Below are 26416 nucleotides of genomic sequence, written 5' to 3' on the forward strand. Positions count from 1 at the left end.
ATTCACCAAAGTTACACAATAACAAACAAACTAACCAACTGAGGCAGCCATAAACCAGGACGACATTTTTTTTAAATGGAGTCTGGTGGCTTTGAACTATCCATTGGTAAGGGTTGTCTGACTGCAGGGTAAATCAACTAAATACAGCATACACTTAACCTAATATTGATATTATTAGGTTGCTAAAATATGTTTAGCTGCCACCCCCGTTTACTGTAGGTAATACACTGACTGTGGATAAGTACCTCATACACACACTTCAAAATAGTCAAACTATGCCTTTAATGTCTAAAATGGTATTTTAGCGGCTTTGGTTAAATAGTAGCAATGCATCAGATTTACAGTTAAATTCAACAGTTGATGCTGAAACTCAATCTGAACCTTGTGTTTGAGAGATATCAATCTTTGAATAGAAACGTGTGTTGTTACTGCAAGGACAGTCAGTCCCTTTATGATAGAGTAGAAATTTATGGAGAAAATCACATAATCCTCATCACATTAATGATGATTTTGTGTATTGGTCCGTTTCCTACTGTTCCTAATGTTGTTGGTAAAGGGTTTTAAGTGTACATTTATTATGTTACTCCCTTATGTAATAGCTTTTGAATGTTCAAGTTGTGGTTCATAGTTTTGTCTGTTCTGCATGAGAGAAACTCTTATCGATTAAAGTTAACTTATTGTGTAGTACACGTGGTTTACTTCTATGTAAGATATGTCTTTGAATTTCAAGTTTTTCCAAATCACACAATGGAGTTTCAATATTAAGTTATGCAGTATGCTTTTTATTCATTTCACCTTCATAGCAATGCACATCCGTCATTTGTCACATAACATACACAAAAAGGTTCCATTTCTGTTACAACAATGGCAATTACATAAAGGTTCAGAATTAACAAAATATGACTTTGAGCTTCATTTACCAAACTTGTCAGGGGCTTGTTTTTTTTTTTGTTTTTTTTAGCTTTGTGACTGCACAATATTCTGTCTTTCAAGCAATCAGACAACCACCATTGGAAAGAAAATAAATCTTTACATTTTGCGCCAGTTGTTAGGCAACTTAAAAAAAAACTTTTAACAACCAGTAAAAATGAACTCATAGTACCACATTAACAATGGCTCAATTCCATTAAGTGTCCCAGTAAGCCATGTCAGTGAGTGCGTATGCTCAATACCAGAGCTCTGGTACAGGCTTCCTAAATAAAATGCAGCCATTATTATTGTTATTAAAGCTGCAGTTGGTAACTTTCTATAAAAAATGCTGAAACTGTCACTATACCCTGACAGTACATAGAGACAGATGATCTTTGAAATAGAAATGTCACTCTATATCTCTCTGTGTGCTCCTAATGTCATCTACTCGTTCCACTGTGCCTGGCCGACAACCAATTAGAGTGGAGGAATCTCTGACAGTATCAATAGCGCTGATAAAACTGAGACTAGGCAGTTCTGATCAAATATGAATTAATATTCGGTTAATGTATTGCATATTTCTCACATAAAGGATTTCAGAAACATATTTTAGTGTTCAGCTGTAAAATGTTTGTCCGGCTGGTGGGTGGGGCTTGGTTTTGTACCGGGTTTTTACCTGGTCACAAACTTTCCAATTATATTTCAAATACTAAAATATGTTTCTGAAAATACACGATGAAAGAAATAGACAATACAGTTGCATAACACTGATGATACTCATGTTTTCGCTGCCTAGTTTCATAGTTTGATAGGACTTGGGAGCAGTTACTGACACTGCATCAGACTCCACTACTCTAAGTGATGGGTGGGAGCTAGCATTACCATTATGGGCACACAGAGAGGGCTCTGGGAACACACAAGAACAGAAGATATGAATCAGAAATACTTTAATAATCCAAGGGAGAAAGATGGTGGTAAAGATACTTTACTTTTTCACAGATCATCTTGTGCAATAGTGAGTTTCAGCAAATATGAAAAATACATATATTTTTTTACAGAAATTACCTACTTCAGCTTCAATTCCAATAATTATTGTCCTGCTTTGAAAAGTCAAAATGTCTGCGCAGAAGAGTATTCCTTTTAGCCTGCCCTTTCTAGTTCTCCCTCATGTCCTGCAATGTGTTTATTTCCTTGGTATCTCAATCACATTCTAGTGTTTGTGGAGAAAGCAACATTTAATCTCCAATGTAGCTGTGCTGGTGTGATATTTGATGTCAAACCATTCCATATATACACCAAAACATGATTTAAGTGTACTGAAGTCTTAAGGTGGATTTCCCTTTAACAGAACAGAATCAGAACAGCTTAGTTGTGTCTAAAAAGCTTGATCCCCATCCAGCTCCAGAGGTGGAAGAAGACGTACACAGGGATGGTGACTGGCAGCAACAGGCTGTAGAAACACAGACTGTTGCTGCTTGTGCAGCCTTGAGGAAAGTTCTCATCCACTGCAGCAGAGTAGAACAAACCGAAGAGTGACAATATTGGAACTAGCCCCACCATAATAGACAGGGAGAACATAATTGTAGATGGGTTCTGATACAGGGAACTTTTGGAGTAAATGAATACCTCTGGTGATTTATTACATGCAATTTTACCCAGGTGACTAGAATGCAGGTTAGGTTCTCACTGTGACACAACACAATCTGGCATTTGAGCTGAGCAGGATCCAGTTACAGTGTAACATTGTCTCATTCAGTACAAAAACCCTAAAAACACAACAGTGTTATGTCTGTTAGTATGGGTCAGCCGGAGGTGTTGTGATGGAGTCTACCCTTGTGTGGTTGTGGTTGAGGAATCTGTGTCTTTCCGTATAAATCTGGCTTCCTGAGGGATCATGTTGGGGATGCCATCAATGATGGGATACGCAATACCAAGTTCCTCGTTGATCAGCTCATCGGTCTTATTCTTGTACCTGTGGAGGGACAAGAGCAATATCAAAATTATTTTTCAGTGTATATTTACTATATGAAAGCTGAGGAACTATGATACACAGGATGGCAAGTGGAAGCTGAACCCATCTTTCCCTCGACATCTCCAAACCAGTGGCGATTGCTCAAAAAACCTGCAAGGGAGGTTTCCCCTAAAATGTCACCAAAATAAAAGTGGTCAAATATGTACTGCTGTTTGTACTTTTTATTGACTAAATACGTACTAAAAAGACTTCATCTTCTGTTCAGAATCAGCTTCTTATCACAGGTAACCAGCCCAACTTCCTTCTCATTCATCCACAGTGCTTTACACAGTAGCTACTACTTCAATGGGGAAGCGTAGAGCGGGTTGTTCAACTGCAGCCAAACTAGACGGTCATTGGATAAATGCTGGGCTTTGTCCAGACCATCGGACGCTCAGTGTCTCTGGGGGTCTATGGGACAGTGGGCTGGCTTGGACGCTTGGCTTCTGCATGATGATTGGATGAGCTGTCTGAGGCGGAATTATTTTTTGATTGACAGCTAAATGAACGAATCAACAATCTTAAAAAAAAAAAAAAAAAAAATTTCATTCCGTTGTTCTGAACCGATCCGGAGACTTTACCGATCCCCAGCGTTGTGTTTGCCTACTCTGTTCTGTCACTCTGCGGTTTATTTCCCCAACGAGCAGCGGCAGCTGAAGAGCTCCCCCCGTCAGTCACACTCACACTCACAGGCGGTCACACTTCACAGTAGCCTGGCGCAGCAGCTCCAACTGGGCCAAGGCCGTTTAAGCAGCCTAGCTCTGCTGCCATTGAGAGGACACTGGTCAAGTCCATGGAAAAGATGTCTAGTTGGTACGACAAGGTCACAGATCATTTTCTTGAAAAGGAACGAAGGGTAGAATTCAATTCAATTTTATTTATAGAGCCAAATCATAACAAAAGGACACTTTACAGACTATGTATAGATTATTTAATCTAATAATTTACATTTAAATAAACAAACACATTAATGATGTAGGGCGGAAAAATTAGCTTCCCCTTCTTTAAAGACCAAGCGCCACTGCTCCAAACTTCACATGATGAGGGACCGCCCCTGAACACACTAGACCCCATGTGGTGACTGCCCCCTGGTGGATGAACCATAAACTTATATCTTCATGCTTTGTCCGATTTGCTCCAAAATTCACGTGTGATGAGGGACCCCCCCTGAATGCACCCATCCACAACTGCTTAGCGCAACCTGGTGGATGAACAATCATTGCATTTTTTCTCCCTTCTCGCTTCACGAAATAGGGTGCACTGTGCCTTGCCGCTGCGGCCAGGGCGTCACTGTTTTTCCCCCTCCATATCAGCTTCAAAAGTAAATAACTCAATAAATCCCAAACTCATTCTCTGAACAAGCGATGCAGTAAACGTGGTAATGCATCTAGAGCCATCTTTATTTCAAGATTACCACTTTGATCGTGCTGACGTGTTACGGTGACATACGTAATTTCCGGTGCTTGTGTGTTGGTCACTAGTTCTACTCAAGCACTCAGAGCTCTCCTTCTTTCAGCTGCTTTCTCGCTAATGCCATGGTGTTAAACGTTACACGCCGTTAGCCACTTTAGCATAGCAGTTAGCTTCATGGCTGATGATGGCTTCCCCCGCTCTCTCTTGCTCGGAGTGTCGTATGTTTAGCTACTCCTCTGCCTCCTTTAGTGATTGTAAAATGTAATAAATGTAGTGTATTTGTAGTGTTTGAGGCTCAGTGAGTTAGAGGCATGGCTCCGCACCATTGAAGCTCAGTCTTACGCTACGGTAGCTAGCCGGCCACCTATAACGTTAGCCGGTGCGAAGCCACATAGTGTAGCATTAGCTTCTGCCAGCCCTCCCCCGGCAATCCCTGAGCAGCCAGGGTGCTCCTGGGTGACTGTGAGAGGAAAGCATAGCTCTAAATCGAAGCCCATGGTTAACCATTCGCCCATTCACGTTTCAAATAAGTTTTCTCCACTAAGTGACACACCTGCTGTGGAAACAACAATGGTTATTGGCAGCTTCTTTCTGAGAAACGTGAACTTAGCGACACCAGGGACCATAGTAAAATGCGTCCCAGGGGCCAGAGCGGGCGACATTGAGTCCTATTTGAAACTGCTGGCTAGGGATAAATGTAAATATGGTAAGATTGTTATTCACGTCGGCGGTAATGACACCCGATTACGTCAATCGGAGGTCACTAAAATTAATGTGGAGTCGGTGAATTCTCTGGTCCCCTGCCAAACTCTACTTGCGATGACATGTATAGCTGCATGTCATCATTCCGTCGCTGGCTGTCTGGATGGTGCCCGGTAAATAATGTGGGCTTTGTAGATAATTGGCAGCCTTTCTGGGGAAAAACTGGTCTTATTAGGAGAGATGGTATTCATCCTACTTTGGAAGGTGCCGCTCTCATATCTAAGAACCTGGACGCAGTTGTTAGCGGTCTAAAACCATGACAACCCAGTGTTGGGATCAGGAAGCAGAGTCGTAGTTTAATACACCTCTCTGCTCTGCTCTTAGCACAGATGCCCAGGAAGCAGAGTGGCAGTCTTACACACCTCTCTGAGCTCCCTGTGGAGCACTTTCCAGCTCAGTATAGTATACAAACGCTGTCTGCCCCACAATCATTTAAAAATTACCAGATCAAAAATGAACAGAAGAGGAGCTACGCAGAGAAACTTGATACAAATTAACACAAAATCTGCGATAATGCAACAAAATCCGAAAATAAAATGTGGATTTTTAAACATCAGTTCTCTGTCATCTCAAGCTGTATTAGTAAATTATCTCATATCAGATAATCATATTGATTTACTGACTGAAACCTGGCTGTGTCATGAAGAATATGTTAGCTTAAATGAATCCACTCCTCCCAGTCATATTAATACTCATATTCCTCGAGGCAGTGGTCGAGGAGGAGGCGTTTCAGCTATTTATGACTCAGACCTATTAATCAACCCTTAACCTAAACTAAATATAATTCATTTGTAAGTCTTGTTCTTTATCTTTCACATTCAACCTGGAAAACAGTGCAGCCAGTTATACTTGTTATAGTGTACCTGGTCCGGACTCTAACGACCGGACCCGGAATTTCTATCTGAATTCTCATACTTTCTGTCAAATTTAGTCCTTAAATCTGATAAAGTAATCATTGTAGGAGATTTTAATATTCACGTGGACGTTGATAATAATAGTCCAAGTATTGTGTTTCTCTTAATTAGATTCAACTGGTTTTAGTCAGTGTACATAAACCTATTCACTGTTTTAATCATACCCTCAACCTTGTTTTGGCTCATGGTGTAGAAATCAATGACTTCATAGTCTTTCCAAAGAATCCTATTTTATCAGACCATTGTTTAATAACTTTTGGATTCATATTACAGGACTACTCACCTAAAAGGTTTCTACACTAGATGTTTATCTGATAGTGCTGTTATTAAATTTAAGGAAGCGATTCAATCTGCATTTAATTGAATGCCTTCTCCTAATATTCAAGATTCCTGTACTAACGTTAGTCTCTCTGAAATTGATTACCTTGTTGACAGTGTTGCAGGTTCACTACGAACAACACTCGACTCTGTTGCTCCTTTTAAAAAGAAGATAATGAAACCGAGGAAGTTAGCGCCGTAGTATAACTCACAAACCCGTGAATTAAAACAAATGTTGCGTAAATCGGAAAGTAAATGGCGCTCCACTAAATTGGAGGAATCTCACTTAGTTTGTCAAGAAAGTCTAAAAAAATATAGGAAGGCCCTCTGTAATGCCAGAGCATTACTCATCTTTAATAGAGGAGAATAAGAACAATCCTAGATTTCTTTTCAGCACTGTAGCCAGGCTGACAGAGAGCCACAGCTCTATTGAGCCATGTATTCCTATAACCCTCAGTAGTAACGACTTCATGAACTTCTTTAATGACAAAATTATAACTATTAGAGACAAAATCAACTCGCTTCGCACCAATGAGCACCAGTGAGTGCTGAAGGTCACTGACAGACAATGCCATCAGGACCACATCATCAGGAGAAGTTCTGAGAAGTCATGGAGAAGGACTTTTGGGCGGCACCAAAGTGCTTCTGGAAAACAATTTGACATCTCAGGAGGGGGAAACGGGGAACCGTCCAAGCTGTTGACAGTAAGGACGGGACGCTGGTGACCTCAGCTGATGTGGTAATCGGGGGTGGAAGGAGCACTTTGAGGATTTGACTAACACGCCCTCTTTTGTAGAGGCAGAGCTGGAGGCTGATGGGGAATCATTGTCAATATCTCTGGCGGAAGTCACTGAGGTAGTCAAACAACTCCACAATGGCAAAGCCCCAGGGATTGATGAGATGTCAATCAGCAGAAATGCTGAAAGCTTTGGGTTTGGGGGGGGCTGTCTTTGTTGACACGTCTCTTCAACATTGCATGGAAGTCTGGGACAGTGCCAAGGGAGTGGCAGACCGGGGGGGTGATTCCCCTGTTTAAAAAGGGGGACCAGAGGGTGTGTGCCAATTACAGGGATATCACACTACTCAGCCTCCCTAGTAAAGTCTACTCCAAGGTGCTGGAAAGGAGGGTTCGTCCTATAGTCGAACCTCAGATTGAAGAGGAACAATGCGAATTCTGTCCTGGACGTGAAACAAAGGACCAGCTCTTTACTCCACTCACGCAAGGATCCTGGAGGGGACCTGGGAGTATGCCCATCCAGTCTACATGTGCTTTGTGGATCTGGAGAAGGCATATGACCGGGTCCCTTGGGAGATACTGTGGGAGGTGCAGCGGGAGTATGGGGTGAGGGGGTCACTTCTGTGGGCCATCCAATCTCTGTACACCCAAAGCGAGAGCTGTGTCCGGATCCTTGGCAGTAAGTCAGATTCGTTCCCAATGGGGGTTGGCCTCCGCCAGGGGTGCACTTTGTCACCATTGGTTTCGTGATTTTCATGGACAGGATATCGAGACATAGTCGTGGACCCATTCTATTAACCTTATATATGCTTCCCTTAGGAAATATTATAAGGAAGCACTCCATACATTTTCATTGTTATGCTGATGATACACAATTGTATTTGTTGATCAAACCAAAAGAATCCGATCAGTTAGCTTAACTTCAAATGTGCATTAAAGAAATAAAAAGCTGGATGACCTGCAATTTTCTGATGTTAAACTCAGAAAAAACTGAAGTTATTGTACTTGAACTCAAAGGCCTCTGAAACTCAATAGCTAAAGATATTGTTACTCTGGAGGATGTTGAGTTGTCCTCCAGCACCACAGTAAGGAATCTGGGTGTTATTTCTGATCAGGATATGTCCTTCGATTCTTACATAAAACTAATGACAAGGACTGCATATTTTCATAATATTGCGACAATTCTTACAATCCTCTCCGTCTGTTTCATTTATCTCTCATCAATGCATGTTATTAATTCAACTTCTTCCCCCTGTTGTCTCGCTGATCCTGGTGGTGCATGCTGCCGTGGTCCTGCATGACGCTTTCTGCTGCTATTATCACTGTTACTCATATATACTATCACTAGTCTAATAAACCATAAAATTTGTAGCCGTAAAAAAAACAGCAGCGGTATGTCTCGCTGTATCGTAGCTGCTATTGCCTGCATTCTCAGAGCGCAGCAATCTAGTCGGGTAATACGGTACTATGAGCTCTTTAAGATACGACGGAGCCTGATCAATAAGAGCTTTGTAGGTAAGGAGAAGGATTTTAAATTCTATTCTAGATTTTACAGGTAGCCAGTGCAAAGAAGCTTATACAGGATAAATATGTTCTTTTTTATTTGTTTTAGTTAGTACATTAGCTGCAGCATTTTGGATCGTTAACTGGAGACTCTAAACAGACTTATTGGAGCAGCCTGATAATAAAGTTGCAATAGTCCAGTCTAGAAGTAACAAAAGCATGGGCTAGTTTTTCTGCATCTTTCTGAGACACAATGGCCCTCATTTATCAATGAAAACGGGCGGAGATCTGAGCGCAGAATTGGTCGTCAACAGGACACACGTGTGATTTATGAAACATTCGTATCCGACCAATATCAGCGTACGAATGAGCGGGCCTTGATAAATGCTACGGGCTGAATTCGATCGTCATTAACATGTTACACCCTTAAATATTCCTGGTTCGGAGGCCTCGCCAACTGAGGTCAAACATGGAGAGAAGAAACACTGTTAAGAAAAGAAACTTTTACGACAGAGATCGGCATCCTGACATCAGAGATGGAGCAAAATAAAGATGTGCCTTTTGGCAGTATTAAGAGTGGAATAAAAGGGGCCCATAAAAACGCTGTATGGAAAAGAATAGAGGAGGCAGTCAACCCGAAGCAGCGCTCCACTGTGACCTGTGTGCGCACTGGCGAACCTGCGCTCCTGCTCTGTAGTGGGGTTTGCCAGCGGGGTTATTAGGTATTCCATTAGAGGATAACCTTTGTCACCTAGAAGAACCATACCAAAATGGTAATTATCTGATACCTTGCTTGATTTAATGCAATTTATCGAGGGCCACTTATTTACTTACTACTTACTCTCATGGACTAGTAACTAATCACCAACTGGGCATTACAACATGTCATAAGACTTTATGAACGGCTAAGCACAGAACTGTGACTTTGTTATGATGTTTAATGTTGATTATGTGTGACTGTGTTGATTCAGTTAAGTTGAGGATGTTTTGTTAGCAATGCTCCACACAGTTATTGCACACACTAACACTCTGTTAACTATAACTGTATTTGAACAGACTACCCACACATAACCTGAATAAGAACTTCTGAGATCTTCAGCCTGCTGGCTTTTGTGTGACTTAAATGTTCACACCATCTCTGCAGGTGTCCAACCCCCACACCTCTCCTCTTTGTCACACGCACACACACACTTGCTGTTAGCTTTAGTTAGTTTATTGTGTTTTGTTTGTTGCATTTATTAATTTGTTAATACATGTTTGTGTTTACAATATGTCTGTTTATTTAATAATACACAAAGATGAATGAGCCAGCCTCTACTTAGAAAATAACTTTTAAATCCTTCAACTGAGTAAACAATTACATTTATCGGAGTTCAACCCTTAATTAGTAGTTTAATATATTTAACAAGACTTTTATATTAGTTGTCACTCTGTCTATGGCGGTAGTTCCCCGAGGAACTCTGGTTTAACTTGAGTTATTTTTAATTATTATCTTTGATAATTATTGGTAATAGCTAATATTTACTTGATTAACGATAAGTTTATTGAGAATACTCAATCTCATAACCTGAACGTAAGTCAAGGCCCTACATTTACTTGGTTCTCCGTCTGAAGTTTTTTTTTTTATAAATTTAAGTTATTAATTTTTAGTAATATTTCTTTATTCATTTTCTTTTTCAAATTAAAGTAACCTAGTTGGAATAGAGTCTAGGAGACAAGTAGAAGGCTTCGATACTGAAATAGTAGAGGTTAATTTAAGGTCAACTGTAGAAAAGCAGTCCAAGAATATATCAGGTCGCACAGTTGTTTCTAAGGTTCCTGGGTTTGAAGAAAGACTGGTGCCAAGCGAGTTGATTTTGTCTCTAATAGTTATAATTTTGTCATTAAAAAAGGTCATGACGTCGTTACTACTGAGGGTTATAGAAATATACGGCTCAATAGAGCTGTGGCTCTCTGTCAGCCTGGCTACAGTGCTGAAAAGAAATCTAGGATTGTTCTTATCCTCTATTAAAGATGAGTAATAGGCTGCTCTGGCATTACATATATTTTTTACATTACTTATATTTTTTTAGACTTTCTTGCCAAACTAAGCGGGGTTCTTCCTATTTAGTGGAACGCCATTTACTTTCCAATTTTTGTGATACTTGTTTTAATTCATTGGTTTGAGAGTTATACCATGGGGATAACTTCCTCTGTTTGTAAAGTAGCAACAGAGTTGAGTGTTGTTCGTATTGAGCCTGCAACACTGTCAACAAGGTGATCAATTTCAGAGAAACTAAGATGGAGATGAGTGAGTGACTATTAAGTCTTTAATTTCCACACCATAAGCCAAAACAAGGTCGAGATTAAGGGCCCGTCCACACGATTGAAAACAACCTTTTTTCCCCTCTGTTCATGAAAAGTTTTCCGTCCACACGGACTCGGCTCAAGAAACATCTGCGTTCACACGAAACCAGTGAAACCAGCTAAAAACGCTGTAATATACATGCCAGGCCTGGGTGTGGCGCTGTAACTGCCACAGAAATACACCAACACGGAGAAGAAGAGATGGAGCGCCGCTGTTGTGTGTAATCATAATACAAACACCAGAGAGTTTCTCTCCAAATTTGGAGACTTCCCAAATCCTCCTTCATCCTAGAGAGAAATCTGTCCACTGTTTCTGGTGTTAGTGGAGACTTTTGTGGTGTTTTGGACTCTGATGCACGAATCACCCTTCCCCGTCCCAAAGCACTCACAGGCGGGCACTGTCTCGCTACTTTTTGCGAGCTTCTTGGCAACTTTATTTATAAAAAGCTACTAGCCACCAATTTAGCGTCTTATTCAGACCATCGGGAAAAAGGGAGAAATATATGGTCAACCTAATTCATTCCCATGCATGTGGCTCAGAGTACAGTTCCGTCTGTGGGTCCGTGTCTCTCTCCATGCAGCAGTGCTGTTGTTGTTATGTGACGCCGCGGGGGTTAGAGGTCCGAGGTGTGGAGATTAAGGCATCGTTAACAAAGTATGTGTTTTCGCCGTCCAGTCGACAATGCCACGGGGGGCTTTCTCAAATATTCCCACTCTGGGACCTGGTTACAGAAAAGACCGTTTTCAGGCTCCATAACGCCAGCTGCGTGTGGATGGAAAAATTAGCGTTTATAGGAAAACGCCTTCTCGTGTGGCCAGGCCCTAAAACAGTAAGTAGGTTTATGTGCACTGACTAAAACCAATTAAATCTAACAGAGGGATAAACGTAGTACTAAGGCTAAAACAATAAATATAAATAATGACAATCATAACGTGCGTGTAATGAGCTGCCAACAGCCAGTGTTGTTTCCTTTGCAAGTGTGTCACTGAGTGGAGAAGACTTGTTTGAAACATGAACGAGTGGACGGCCCGCTGTCCGCAGTTATGCTTTTGTAGAGCAGTATGCACATGTACGAGCACAAGCGTGCGCACGTGTATGAGCACGAGCACGAGCACGAGCCCTATGGCGGTAGCGGTATGTGCGCCTGTTCGGACATAGAAAATAGAACGACGGACCATGCCGCTGTTACCTGTCAGATGTATGCTGATGACTCAGTCATATATCTACATGCTTAAAACACGAGGCAAGCTGCAGGAGAGTTATCAGCTACAAAGGTCAACATCACAAATTGGCTAGCAAACTCATGTCTGCACCTTAATGTCAATAAAAAGTATGTTTGTTTTTTGCAAAACCTGCAAATAAAGATCCAGATTCTCCTGTTACGGTGGAGGGAAGACTTTTAGTGGTACAAGAGTTTAAATATCTAGGGATATTAATAAACTCAAAACTGACATTTAAATCACAAGTTAAAATAGTAGTGAACAGAATCAAATTTAATTTGGCAAATTTCAGACACATCAGGAATAATTTAACTACGGAGGCCTCATAGTTGTACATGAATGCCATCATTGTATCAAACATGAACTACTGTATCACCAGTTGGACACAAACTGGACCGACCACATTAAGATCAGTTGAGAAACTGTAAAAACAGATCTTAAAAACACTGGACAAAGAGTAAAAATCATATCATTGTAAAATCCTAACTAAATATAATTTATTAAACTGGGAAAACATCATTATATTGGCCGATCTCTAACTTGTGTATAAAGTATTTCATCGTATGGCTCCCCCTCCACTCAATGAATTCATTACACAAAATCTAAACCAGGGTTTTTTCTGGCAAAAATTTTGCGGTACATCAAGTAACATGCATGAAGTGCCCAGCCACTGAATACTGAACAAACGTTATGTGCTTAAAAACCACATCCACCTATCTCATTCATACAACTCTGTCACCCACAGCCCAAGAACCAAAACAGTTCCCTACAAAACATCACTTACTGTGAACATTATTATTATTTCCACCCTCATTATTTGTGAGCAGTGTAGGATAAGAAGAGAGAACTACACGAATATTAATAAATTAATGAATCACCTTATTAAGTTTTAATCAGGCTAATTAGCTATTCCTTGTCAAAAAGGGGCACCACCACCGAATAGACAGGTAATGTGGACTAAGCCCGATGGAAACCTAGTCACCTGCAAGAATTTCAGTTTCTCTTATCAATTAATTGTATTAATCAATTTCTATCAATCTCAATCTGAAAACGTTTCTTCTTGTAAAACAGTGACCTCAAATCTTTGAATGAAAGTTCACAGACAACAACTGGGGTTTTGGGTGTTTTACTACAAAAATATGAATATATTTATATACATAATATACATGATAGATTACAACATGAAACGACACACATGCCAATAACACAGAAAACGAATGGGCATGGTAAAAGCTATGTTATGGAAATGCAATTTCTAATGATACCTTTATGGAAAGTAAAGTTTAATATCAAATCAGCCTTAATTTGGCTTATGGTGTGGAAATTAAATACTTGATAGTTTTTCCACAGAATCCTATTTAATCAGACCATTATTTAATAACTTTTGAATTCGTATTACAGGACTACTCACCTCTGGGCAAAAGTTCCTACACTCGATGTTTATGTGATAGTGCTCTAACTAAATTTAAGGAAGCGATTCCATCAGCATTAAATTAAAGACTTAGTTTCTCTGAAATCGATCACCTTGTTGACAGTGTTGCAGGCTGGAGCATCTAATTGGTATTAAATGATTAGCAATAAGCTGTTTCGAGTCTTATTTATCAGATAGATCTCAGTTTGTGTTGGGTATTGGCATGGCAGCCATTTTGTGCCGCCCGCCATAAACGGGAAGTCGCTCTAACTTCAGCATACATTATCCAAACTGCACCACATTTCCCACAGATGATTAGAGACAAGGCCTGAGGACAACTACATGCCAATATCGACTAACAGACACAGCTCCACCTACTGACAATAGTAAATCAAACTTAAATGACGGAATTAATCAGATTTACATGAATTTCTCAATATGTAAAGCGCACTGCCACGAGTGCTTCCCGACATGCACCAGGTGCGAGGGCCCGTTCACCGCTGCTTGCAGCTTTAATTATTATTATTTGTATTAATATTATCATTATTAAAATTAGGGGTGGAACGGTTCATAAAATCCAATGTTCAGCTCATATCACGGTTTTGGGGTCATGGTTTTCGGTTCGGTTTGGTTGTTTTTTCTATTTCTTTTAGATTCTAAAAATACCATGCAGCAGATCAATAGTCTAATAATTAGATTACTTTTTAACCAGATATTCCTAAGGACATATAATGCAAAAACTGAAATAACGAAGCAGCTTGTTTAGGGGCTACTGTAACAATCTTAAATTAAAGTGAAGTGAGATTTTGAAACAGTAGGAGACACATTGCGGCATTTACGTGTTTATATATTTATTTGGCAAAAAGGTAAACTATTGTTTGCCTTCTAGGTAAGAATATAAACACTTATCAAATCTAAAAAAAAAATAGGTTTTCTTTCACTAAAATATGCACAAACAGCAATCACTGAACAGACTGAAATATGCTACATCAGGTCTATTCAATTCATTTGAATTGGGGCCGGTTGACGAAAATAATCAAAAATGAGGGGCCGGAAAAATATGAACATCACATTAATGGATGTTGTAAAACAATGGGCCTCAAAGTTCAACAAGCTTGTCAAAAAACAATCCTTGTTAAATGAACAAACCTGTTAACCAGAGGTTTTCACTCAATTATTGGACTAAAGTACAAGCTTGAGGCTCTTGTCCTTTACTTGTATGTTTTATTTACATGCTATTTTATACTTCTACGCCACTACAAATCAGTGGAAATATACTTTTTACTCCACTACATTTATCTGATAACTTCAGGCTGGCAAAAATGAACGTAACATAAATGCAGAGTAGCATGATTTTTCTGAAAATGCCTGATCAACTTATCCTCTTTACACACAGATATGGCTGTAGATTAAACACAGGCTTCATAGTGACAAACAAAAAACTTCTCTGTCCATTCTCTGGTGAACTGACGGTTTTCTGCGACAACTTTTCTTTTTTTCAGAGTAGAAAGACGCATTGATGTGGTGATTATCCATAGATAGATATAGATAGATAACTTTGTTTATCCCGAGGTGAAATTAGGTCATCATAGCAGCGGTACAATACAATCAGAAATGCAAAATATAAAATACTATAAAAGTACAGTATCGCAATTTAAAACACTATATACAATATACAATAAGATGCTTGGCAGTTCCAGATAAAAGTGTATTCCTTGAGCGTTGCTGTGAAGCGTTGTAGAGTCTGATGGCAGCAGGTAGGAATGATTTCCTGTGCCGTTCCTTAAGGCAGCAAGGTTGAATGAGTCTGTTGCTGAAGCTGCTCTTAAGCTTGTCCAGGGTTTCGTGGAGGGGATGAGAGACATTGTCAATGGTCACCAGCAGTTTTGCCAGCATCCTGTGCTCCGCCACCTCCTTCAGAGTGACAAGCTTAGAGCCAACAACAGACCCTGCCTTCTTTAAGAGTTTGTTTAGTTTGTTTGTGTCTTTAGCTTTGATGCCCGCACCCCAGAACACCACAGTGAAGAAGATGGTGCTTGCGACAACAGACTGATAAAACATCTGAAGCATCAGGTTGCAGACATTAAAGGACCTGAGCCTCCTCAGGAAGTAAAGCCGGCTCAGGCCCTTCTTGTAGACTGCCTGCGTGTTTGTGGTCCACTCGAGTTTATCGTCCAGCACCACACCCAGGTACTTGTAAGAGTCCACAATGTTGATGTCTGTCACACCAATGCAGACTGGAGAGGGCGGGGGCTTGTTCCTCCTAAAGTCCACCACCATCTCTTTCGTCTTCACCACGTTCAGCTGCAGGTGGTTATCCACACAACTATTTGACAAAATTGCCGACAAGGTCCCTGTACTCATCCTCCCTACCACACTCTACACGCCCCACAATGGCCGTGTCATCAGAGAATTTCTGCAGATGACACCACTCAGTGCGGTACTTAAAATCTGCAGTGTGAAGGTGAAGAGTAAGGGCGACAGCACAGTTCCCTGGGGGGCGCCGATGTTGCCGATCAGACAGTCAGACACACAGTTTTGTAATTTCACATACTGTGGCCTCCCCGTCAGATAGTCATTAACCCATATGACGAGAGGAGAATCCACCTGCATGTTCTCCAGTTTGGCCTTCAGCAGCTTGGGCTGGATGGTGTTAAAGGCGCTGGAGAAGTCGAGGAACGTGACACGGACAGCAGTTGGGTCTATCCAGGGAGGAGTAGGCTTCCTGCAGCAGGTAAATGAGTGCATCATAAACAGCCCCAAAATGGGGCTAATAAGCAAATTGTAGGGGGTCCTGTGATGGGCCACAGGATGTGTGCCACAGGATGTCCTTTTTTGGGGCACTGAAAAAAGGCAGGATGTTTTCCAGAGCACTGGCACTCTCTGAGGGTGGAGGCTCAAGTTAAAAAGGTGCTTGAGAACTCTGCAGAGTTGGCCGGCACAGGCCTTCAGCACGCGAGGGCTGATGCGGTCCAGTCCAGCAGCTTTTCTCTGATTGGGCCTCTTCAGCTCTCTCCTCACCTGGCTGGCTGTGATGTTAAGTCCAGACCGGGGGTGAGAGGAAGTGCAGAGTGGTGACTGCTGCAGAAGTTTGTAGGCAGCAGTGCGAGGGTCCTGGGGGAGGGGGGTGTGAGACAATCTGTGGTGGGGGCCAGCAGGAGGTGGGGGGTGGTGGAGGGAAAGCAGAAGGTGGTGGAACCTGGTGTCTGCTGCGGGGGTTGGTGTGGGGTTGTGGGACTGGTGTGGAGCTGTGGGGGGGTTGTGACCAGAGGTAGTTGCTTGGAGGAGCAGAAGGGGGGCTGCTGGGGTCGAGCCTGTTGAAAAACATGTTAAACTCGCACGTTGTTCATTTCCCTCAGCTGTTACTCCTCCTTTCCTCTGGAAGCCAGTAATCTCTCTCATCCCCCTCCATACATCCCTGGTGTTATTGTTCTCCAGTTTGGATTGCAGTTTTCTCCTTTAGTTTTCCTAACTCTCCCTGATGCTGTATTTTAGTTCTCTCTGAACACGCTTGAGTTCTGCACGCTCACCTGACCTGAAGGCCCTATTTTTATCGTTGCCTTCAGATCGCTGGTAACCCAGGGTTTGTTATTTGGGTTACAGCGGACCTCTTTGCTGGGGATGGACGCAATCAGTGTTTGCCATCGATGTCCTCGCCGTGTGGTTTATAAAGTGCATCCCAGTCAGTGGCTTCTAGGGCACCCTGCAAAGACTCCATGGCCTCAGGAGACAATTTCCTCACAGTTCTTACTGTCACTGGTTGCTGCTGAACCACAGGCTTGTATGACGGGGAGAGCAGGACGAGGTTGTGGTCTGACCATCCCAGGGGAGGGAGGGCAGTGGAGATGTATGCCTCTTTGATATTTGCATACAGCAGATCTATGGTTTTATTGTCCCTTGTTGTGCATTTGACAAATTGGTGAAACGTTGGGAGAGTGGATGAGAGAGACGTGGTTGAAGTCACCTGTGATGATGACGAATGCTCCGGGGTGTCTCGTCTGTAGTGCCGTGGATGATGTCACACGCGGCATCATTTCCAGATGGCGAATGTAAACAGTTATGGCGATGATGCTGGTAAACTCCCGTGACAGATAATATGGATGCAGTCCGGTCTCGATGAGCTCGATGTCTGGGCTGCAGAACCGGTCTTTCACAGAGATGTGCCTGGGGTGACACCACCTGTTGTTGGCGGCTTCCTGTCACCAGGAGAGACCAAAGCAGGAAAAAACTAACTAAGAGATATCCAAACCGTTGGATAAACATCTTGATGTGTGGACAGTGTGTATCCACAGCGCAGGGTACAGATAATAAATAAAGAAATACACTAAAAACACAATAAAAACTACGAAGTACCTGGAACTGCTACTATAGGCTGCCGCTAGCACGGCGCCATCTTGTTCAAGAACCAGACTGAAACTATTGAGAACGACAACAGAGCGGAGCTTGGCGAGCTGCTGCCAAGAGGATTCAGAAACCCATGAAGAAGAGCGTAGCGGGAGCGCGCGTAGCGGAAAACTCTGATAGTTTTAGTATTGGTTGGTGGTGGCAGTGTTGCCGTCAACCGTGGGACGGGAAGCAGAAATGCTCCGTGACTGCCGATGGATATTGTGGATCCCTCGCAAGGAGTTGTTAGAATTTGCAGTGAGAAGGACAAGCCAGAATAAGGATGGGTTAATGATGATGATGATGTTAGGGAGCCAAAATGTACACCTCAAAGGCAATGGCTACATAGACAGTCATTTCTGCTGCCTTGTGTAGAAGCCAGTTGGTTACAAACACTTTTGGTTCGGGAGTTAAACCTCTACTGGTTTCCACACAAATTTTTTTCCCTGTGTTAATTTTGTCCGCAAAGGGTCGCCTTAGCTTCAGAGGCCAGAGTGAAACACATCACAGAAGTTCAGGAAACTAAATAAAGAATTAAAATAACCTTCTACTTTGCAGCATTTTAGTTTGTTTTCAGAACAGGCTTTGGATAGACCCAAACACCATGCTTGGTTCATTTAAAGTAAATATCTAGCATTACATTAAAAAGCACCGTATTGACGAGTGTTGGAAAAAACCCAACAGCGGTCAAAGTGGGTGCTTCTGTGTTTTACTGTTCATCACACAAAATCATCTTATGTAAAAATGATTTGTATGTCATGTGTATTTTCACATTTTTAGCAACTGCATTTATTAATAGGCTTATATTTATACCCAAATAGGCTATTTATCATGGTTTAGTGGGAAAAACAAAACATCTATATGTAAAATCAGACATTCAGCACCCCCCCCCCCCCCGAGCCAGATTGGAATAATCCATTGTTTCGTTTTCATTTTCATTGAATAGTCGACGATTCAGGGTCACCCTTAAAACATTTATACTTTCTGAAATGTATTTTTTCAAAGGGGTCAGCAATGTAGTGTGCACTTATATTATCATATCCGCCACAGTAGATACGACATATGTTTCTTGGGACAGAGAACATTGGGGGCTTAGCCCAGAACCTTATAGGGAAGTCTAGGGGACCCTACCTGGGGAAAAAAGCTCTATGCTTTCTTGAGCCTTATTGCGTTTTGTTTACAGGCAAATACTGTTAATATGTACTTCAAAATGTGTCAAAATAATTATATATATATTGAAATATAATGTCAATACAGAAACAGGATGATGCACTTAGGAATTAAAGCCAAAAAAATAAATATTTTGTAAATATTTTGACTAAAGCCAAGTCACATAACCCCCTCAATTTTTTAAAATTGTTAGAAGTAACATGATTTTCGTTTTTTAGTTTGCTTTTTTTTAAACACCAGACCATGTAAAAAAGTTGAGTGAGGATATCTACAGACTATATCAGGAGTCATTTTTGAAAGAAAAAAAAAAAAAAAAAAAAAAAAAGGAACATTACAGAGTCAGTTTAATTTTTGGTATTTTATTTATTTATTTATTTTTTACTGTGTTGTGTTGCAACTCTGTCTCTACTGCTCTTTTTTCCTCCATCTGCTCATTCCTTCCATCCTTTGAATCTGCAGCCAGAAAAACAAAGACTTGCTTGTTTATTTTTTTCACTTGCTTATTTCCCTCTTTCACTTGCTTTTTTCCTTCTTTCACTTGCTTGTTTCCCTCTTACACCTGCTTGCTTCTTTCTTTCACTTGCTTGTTTCCCTCTTTCACTTGCTTCTTTCCCTCTTTCACCTGCTTGTTTCTTTCTTTCACTTGCTTCTTTCCATCTTTCACTTGCTTCTTTCCCTCTTTCACCTGGTTGTTTCTTTCTTTCACTTGCTTCTTTCCCTCTTATGAATGTACTTATTGTGTAAAAATGAAAAATACAATACATTTTCCAAAAGATATATCTTCTCTCTCCCTCTCATTTGGTTCAATCTTTTCTCTTCCTCCATCATCCGCTGTCTTCTGTTTTTAGTGCTTTGAAGATGGAAGTGTTAGGCTGAAACTCCTTGGTTTTAGCTTTGCAAATCTATCTATGACCTCCCTGTGGTCAACATTATCCAGCATCTCCCTCTCAATTGACATTATAGCGAAATTACTTGACCCATTGTATTTCTCAGCCATGTGTGTAGTCGTCGGAGGGCACTGAAAGATCTTTCACAACTGCAGGTGGTGACTGGGATTGTCAAGGCAGCTTGAAAGATGGCCTTGAGGGAGGGGAACATATCCTTGTCCAAAGGGGAAAACACACTCTGAATGGTGGGTAGGTCTTTTTTTCTTTCAAGGAAATTTTTGGCAACAACAATTTCTTCAGGTTTCATGGGGATGCTGTAGTGTTCAGCCAGATGTTTGAGTGCCTCTTCCTCCAAGAAATGCTCTGAAGCAGGTTGACATGCCTGTACACCAGTCAAGATTTTTTCCCCAACTACAGAACACCTGTTCTGTCCTGTTCAGCATTCGATCAATAACTGGAAAGAAGACTCTCCCTCTCAAAACATCTCCACTTGACATGGATGCTTTCCTGAATCGGGTTTGTACACCACTCACTGCTCCGCTCATAACCGCAGCACCATCATAGGATTGAGCAACACATCTTAGGTGTCCTATTCCATGTTTCTCAAGCTCCTGCTCTATGGTGTCAGTGATGGACCTAGCATCAAATGAATCAAGGCGGGAAAACCCATGGAATCTCTCTTTCACCAAGCCTTGTGGAGAAACATATCGTACACACAATGCAAGCTGCTCTGACTGATGATCCCTTGCTTCATCCACCATTATCGAGAACATTTCTGCCTCTTTAATTTCAGAGATAATCCTTGAAATTATAACTTTAGAGGTGCTTTGGATCATCTCATTCTGGGATGAGAGTGAAGGGTTAGTCGCACATGAAGTTGGTTTATACTTTTGAAGGAAAGGGTCAAATTCCCCTTATTGTCACTCTCTGGTGATTCATTGTGCCCTCTAAAAGCAATGCCTTGCTTCCCGAGAAAAGCTGTCACTGATGCTATGCGTTTAAGATACTCCCTGCGATCCAAAATGTCGCTCATATGTGCGGCTTGTAGCTGCTCTGGGATGTCCCCATGGACCTGTGTGGATTTAAAGCTCTTCCACTGAATCGTTGAGGCTTTATGCAGATTGGATTTGTCATGCTCTCTAAAAGAGACTAATGCTCTCTTCCAGTTAGTGTAACCTTTTGTGTTGAGTGTATCCTTTTGATCCCTTGTCTGACTGACTGAGTATTCCAGCCATTCAAATGTTTCAAACCAACTTGATTGAAATGCTCTTTTTTGCTTGCCAAACATGCTGGAAGGAAAGCAGTGATTTTTTATGCGCCTTGGTCCTGTGTCTGCGGCCCCCAAATCACTGACCTCAGTGTTATTGCCTTCCTTAAGGTTGTCTTCTTGGTCTCCTACCTTCCTTTTATCTTCCTTCTCTGTACTGTCATCTGTAAACAGAATATAACATCAGATTCATTTGATCATAGCAGACGTTATCAAAAAGCAATCATATAAGGGAACTGGCCTTTGCAACAGGATTAGCATTTACTTGTCTTTTTCCTTCCTTGCTAAAGTGGCACTCACTGGGCTCAATTATATTGTTTTAATTACGAAATACAAGAGATGGTAGTAAAGAGTTTAAATGTTGCAACAATATGAGTAGCCTAATCAATAACAACATTGACAAATATCTACATGAATAACTGTATACATGCAGGCAAAATGAGATAGCGGTGCTCGGCAGCGCTCGGCAGCCCTTCGGAAGTCCCACACAGCAACGTTAGAAGGACATAACAGCAGTTACGTAGTTGTGTGCGGTAACTTATGTGAGAAATATATCACTGAATTTATGTGTGGGAAAAGTCGCCAGCTGTACCGAGCCTTCAGGGATTTTCAGCCCGCCTAAGAGCGTCTTTCACCAGGGAGGACTGTCCTGCAGCTCCGCTGGCACGCCGCCCCCCTAACAATACACGTTTCACATAATTTTGAAGGAATAAACAGAATTTAAATTATTAAATTACCTGTTTCTGGTAACGGCTCCCCGGAGACGTGAGCCTCAGTCGAGTCAGTGTCCTTGTTTTTGAAAAACCGCCTTATATCCGTGATATTCCGTGTTGTTGCTAAAACATCTCCCTCCAGCGCGCCAACGGTTTAGATACCGGAAAAGCCTGCTGACGCGAGACTATCAGCCAATAAAACACGGATGCTTCACGCAATCCCTCTCTGATGAGCCAGTCAGTCTCGTCGTCATCATGTGTTGCATTCACCAAAAACGGAAAACTACAACTTCTTAAGTGGCTCGTTAATGTACAGTTATCATTATTTCTTCTGAAGTTGAATTTTCCGGGGCTTATGAAAAAACGTTCGGGGTTAAAGCCCCGGATGCCCAGGCCAGGCGACGCCAGGCTGGGAAATCATTGGTAAGATATTTGTGAATCTGAAGAGAGGCTCGGCACTGCTGCTGCTGGGAAACCAGTTCGTGTGGAAACCAGTAGGGGTGTAACACCTGCAACGTTCCGTGAACGTTTAATCGAACGTTCCGCAAACGTTTGCTGAGGGTTATTTTTTGGAAAGTTTTCCGAACGTTCCCAGAACGGCAAAAAACTTACTACCGCCACTCTTCTTGCGATTGCTGAACTGTATGAAAATTTCCAGGTTGTACGTTCGTATCCCAATTGCTTTATCTCGTATTCCTCTTACCTCAGTGGCTTCTTGGATAGCGGACATACCAGGAACTCAAGCAGCGAGGGGTCGAAAGGCTGCTGCACTTCGTCCTTCACGTCCGAAAAGCTCCGGGTCGACGCAGAGGCGTGTTTTGCCCTCTGTGTTAAAGGTGCATTCTTTACATAACGCTGAACACAAACTGTTTTCGTCAACAATCTACCCAAAACATTACGAAACATGACCAGAGCTATTAACAAGCTAACGAAACTCAGTAGTACAGAAACGGTGGAACCAAAATAGGACTGCGGTCAAGCCAGCCGACCCAGGTTTTTGCTGTACGTGTATATACCAGCCATTACGGTAATAGCTTCTGAGAACTGGTTTCAAAATAAAAGCATTCCTTGGGTACATACCGTAAGAAGAGAAAAATACTGTCGAAGGAAATGTGCGGACGTTGTGATATGTACTTTCAAAATAAAAGCCCAACTAATTAAAACATGTAAGCTAATGACAATAGATTTTATTGGAATTTTGAACAATGGTCCGTTTTCTGACCCTATATCAAAATCAGCGTTATATAAAACACAACCCCATAGTGTCACCCAGGACGTTTCAAGACATTCTGATGTCTCGGAAAGCAGAGTTTATATAGTAGTCTACGAATGTATCTGTCCATAATCTGGAGACAAAACTGAATAAAGACATCTAATGAAATCATTATGAAAGTCTTTATTCAAACATACATGCATTATACAAAAATCAATGTATCAACAAGACATAAGCAATTGATTATGTAGGAAACAGCATAGAACTGTACAGCATTTTCCATTTGTTTATAGAAATGAGAAACTGCTCTTTTGATGTGCAAAAGTGACACAATGATGTGAAGATGGAACAAGTAGTTTTGAGAAATTAATTTCTGATCTGAGAAAAAAAACTAAATGAGAAAAACTAATATTTGCTTTTAGGAAAAAATAATAAGCTTTGTAAGAGCCCACAATGTAAACTCATCCTTAAATGTATTTTATTTGTATTATTTATATTTTTAAAGTAAACCCTTGTTTGATTGTTTCATAGAAGTAGCACAATACAGTGGTGAACCAAAGTTAATGGATGAAGGCCTTATACCGCTAGCTAGCGGTTCAGAGGTAAAACTCCTGGTGGGCTGAAATGGTTTGGCCTGTAGAGTAATGGAGCTGACCCTGAACTTTGTCTTACTCATCAAAAGTAGGATTCATATACTTGCAAGACCATATTATTTTCATCCACTGTGATCCTACAAAGAGAAAAGAATACATACAGGCAAAATCTTGAGGGTTAAAATATTTAAACCAGGATAAACATTTGAAGAGCAATGAAGCCCACTTGGTGGAGGAATAGGGCCAGCAACCTGGAAAAATGGGGAATCAAACAGTAGTAACTAATTGTAATAATTTTAACCCAGTGATGGCATTTCAAAATTACTTTTAAAGTCATGCATAAAATAAGTATTTATAATTCGATTTCACAACTAGAATTCTTAATATTACATAGAACATGTTGAGTGTGTTGATATTGGAACGTCTTGAAACTTCCTGGGTGACCCTCGGGGTCATGAACTATGACCCTGAAGTGGAATAAGTTAGTGATAACAGAGTGTTTCCTTTAAAATTGAATCCAAATTCATATGTAACATTTCTCGTAATTTAGAAAATTTGATGGATTTTTATTTTGAAACTACACATCAGAATGTCTTGAAACTTCCTGGGTAACCCTAGGTGGTCATGGACTATAACCCTGAAGTGGAATTAGTCAGTAATAACTGGGCGTTTCCATTAAATTTGAATCAAAAATCATATATCATATCACAACGTCTGTATGTTTCCTTCGACAGTATTTTCTTTTATTGACCGTCTTTCGGTATGTACCCGAGGAATGCTTTTACTTTGAAACCAGTTCTAAGCCGCTATTACCGTAATGGCTAGTTTATACACGTACAGCAAAAACCTGGTTCGGCAGGGTTGACTGCAGTGAAATAGAGAGTAGCATCCAGCTGCAGAACAGGAGCACAAGCCCCTCACTTGACATAAGCTCCTGGCTTGACGGAAGTGACGTATAATACCAGAAAGTATGCGGGAATTTGAGGATACTCACCATAGACATAAAGAGTAGACGCCTCATCGAATGTTGGGCCTATTGGCGCTGACGAGCGGTGGGGCCGCCATCTTGGACCGGTCGCCCGCTCCACTCAGTGTAAGGACAGGACACGGTTCGGCGTATTTAAATATTCATAGTGGGATAACAGTAATAGAATATTCTGATATATGATATATGTGATGTATGATAGGTGTTTTACAAACACTATAAATATAAACACAACAGTAGAAATCATTTATAGAGTATTAATAGGCTATATTTCATACATGAATACATAAATCTCTCTCTCACTCACTCTCTCTCTTTCTCTCTCTCTCACACACACACACACACACACACACAGAAAATTAAAATACATATAAATCAAGAGTATTAATACAATTAGGTCAGAGAGAGATGACATTTTGGACACATCTAAATACAAGTCAAACAGACACACTTCCATTTAAAGCACTAAAAAAAAAAACAAGAGCCGAACCCTATATGTTAATAAATATTCAGAAATGATCCATGCTCTGCCAGTCGCATAGTCGTGGTAGTGGAGAGGAGAGGGAGGGTCCACATTTGAGCGAGTGTGTGTGGTATAAAAATATATATAACATTTAGTTAAATCGATCATTTTCACACAGTTTTGTTCTTGCACAATTACCAATGAGAGTTTAGCTCTCATTGGTAAATGGTAAATTGGTAAATTTTTAATTATTACCATTTAAAGAGATGAAATACAAGCTAATACAAACTGTTTAATTAACGTTGCCTCATTAAAATCGAAGTAAAATAGTGACAAAATAACTGTTTTATGTATTGTTGCCTACTTGATTATTGATTATTGAATACTAAAATTGGACCACAAAATGAATATTAAAAGGCTTTTAAATTAAACTTTGTTATTCCATACTAATGTGTCTGCTGATCAAACTCGGCACCATCTCACAATTTGTCTGCTTTAACATTTACAGTTTCCATTTTGTGATTTCTTTAAAATGAACTGACCTTTCACATTACATATAGTCATTTAGTATTAATATAAAAATATTATATTAATATTTTGCAGATCAGATGTTTTATGCTTTCAGTTATATTTGACCTTTCTAGCGGATGCAACTTTATTGGCAGTCACAGGACTGTTGTGCTCTTGGACTGACTTTAAGTATCGTCTTTTTCTATAGCCAACTACTTTTATTTTGTAATTTCACATCACCCTGTTATAAAGGGCTTTATTAATTTTTTTTTATTAAAGTTGCATTTGATATTTGTTTCCAACAAAACTTTGCAGATGTTTATCTTCACTAAAACATCCACATTGTAATATTTTTGTAATGTCACAATATTCTGGACTAAATTTACTGTAAGATACACTGATGAATATACAGTAACTGTGTGTATGTGTGAAGGACTGAGACCTGACTGAGGGGAATTGTATGTTCTTTTTCAAGAAAAAAAATACTTATTTTTGAAAAAAGGCCATTAATAAAATTATTTCCTTTAACTGTTGCTATACTGTTGCAATGTTTCGTACTTTTTCAATAAAGTTAAAAAAAACAACTATTGCGTCACTTCCGTCAAGCCAGGGGCTTGTGTCAAGTGAGGGGCTTGTGCCAAGTGAGGGGCTTGTGCTACGGGGGCTGCAGCTGGATAGTATTGGAATT

General features: G+C 40.7%; 2 protein-coding genes across 2 annotated transcripts; both read right to left on the reverse strand.

Annotated features, from left to right (window-relative positions):
- Positions 1-776: 776 nt before the first annotated feature.
- LOC310948825 (phosphatidylinositol N-acetylglucosaminyltransferase subunit Y-like) lies at positions 777-2501 on the reverse strand. The gene has a single exon (XM_083916075.1). The coding sequence runs from the start codon at positions 2485-2487 to the stop codon at positions 2275-2277; it is 213 nt and encodes a 70-aa protein (XP_083772201.1). The 5' UTR covers positions 2488-2501; the 3' UTR covers positions 777-2274.
- A 235-nt stretch (positions 2502-2736) lies between these two features.
- On the reverse strand, positions 2737-24834 carry pyurf (PIGY upstream open reading frame; the record flags this gene model as incomplete). The annotated part of the gene is made up of 3 exons (XM_083916073.1): positions 24765-24834; positions 22668-22789; positions 2737-2881 (listed from the first exon to the last, which is right to left on the reverse strand). Exons 1-3 carry the CDS (start codon positions 24789-24791, stop codon positions 2737-2739), a joined length of 294 nt encoding a protein of 97 aa, XP_083772199.1. The 5' UTR covers positions 24792-24834.
- Between the last annotated feature and the right edge of the window lie 1582 nt (positions 24835-26416).

This window comes from Echiichthys vipera (genome assembly GCF_963691815.1).
Source record: "Echiichthys vipera genome assembly, chromosome: 7".
In the NCBI taxonomy this organism is placed as follows: Eukaryota; Metazoa; Chordata; class Actinopteri; order Perciformes; family Trachinidae; genus Echiichthys; species Echiichthys vipera.

What these genes read in the sequence shown, in the direction of transcription:
- LOC310948825 (XM_083916075.1), bottom strand. Translation starts at nt 2,487, where the DNA reads ATGTTCTCCCTGTCTATTATGGTGGGGCTAGTTCCAATATTGTCACTC.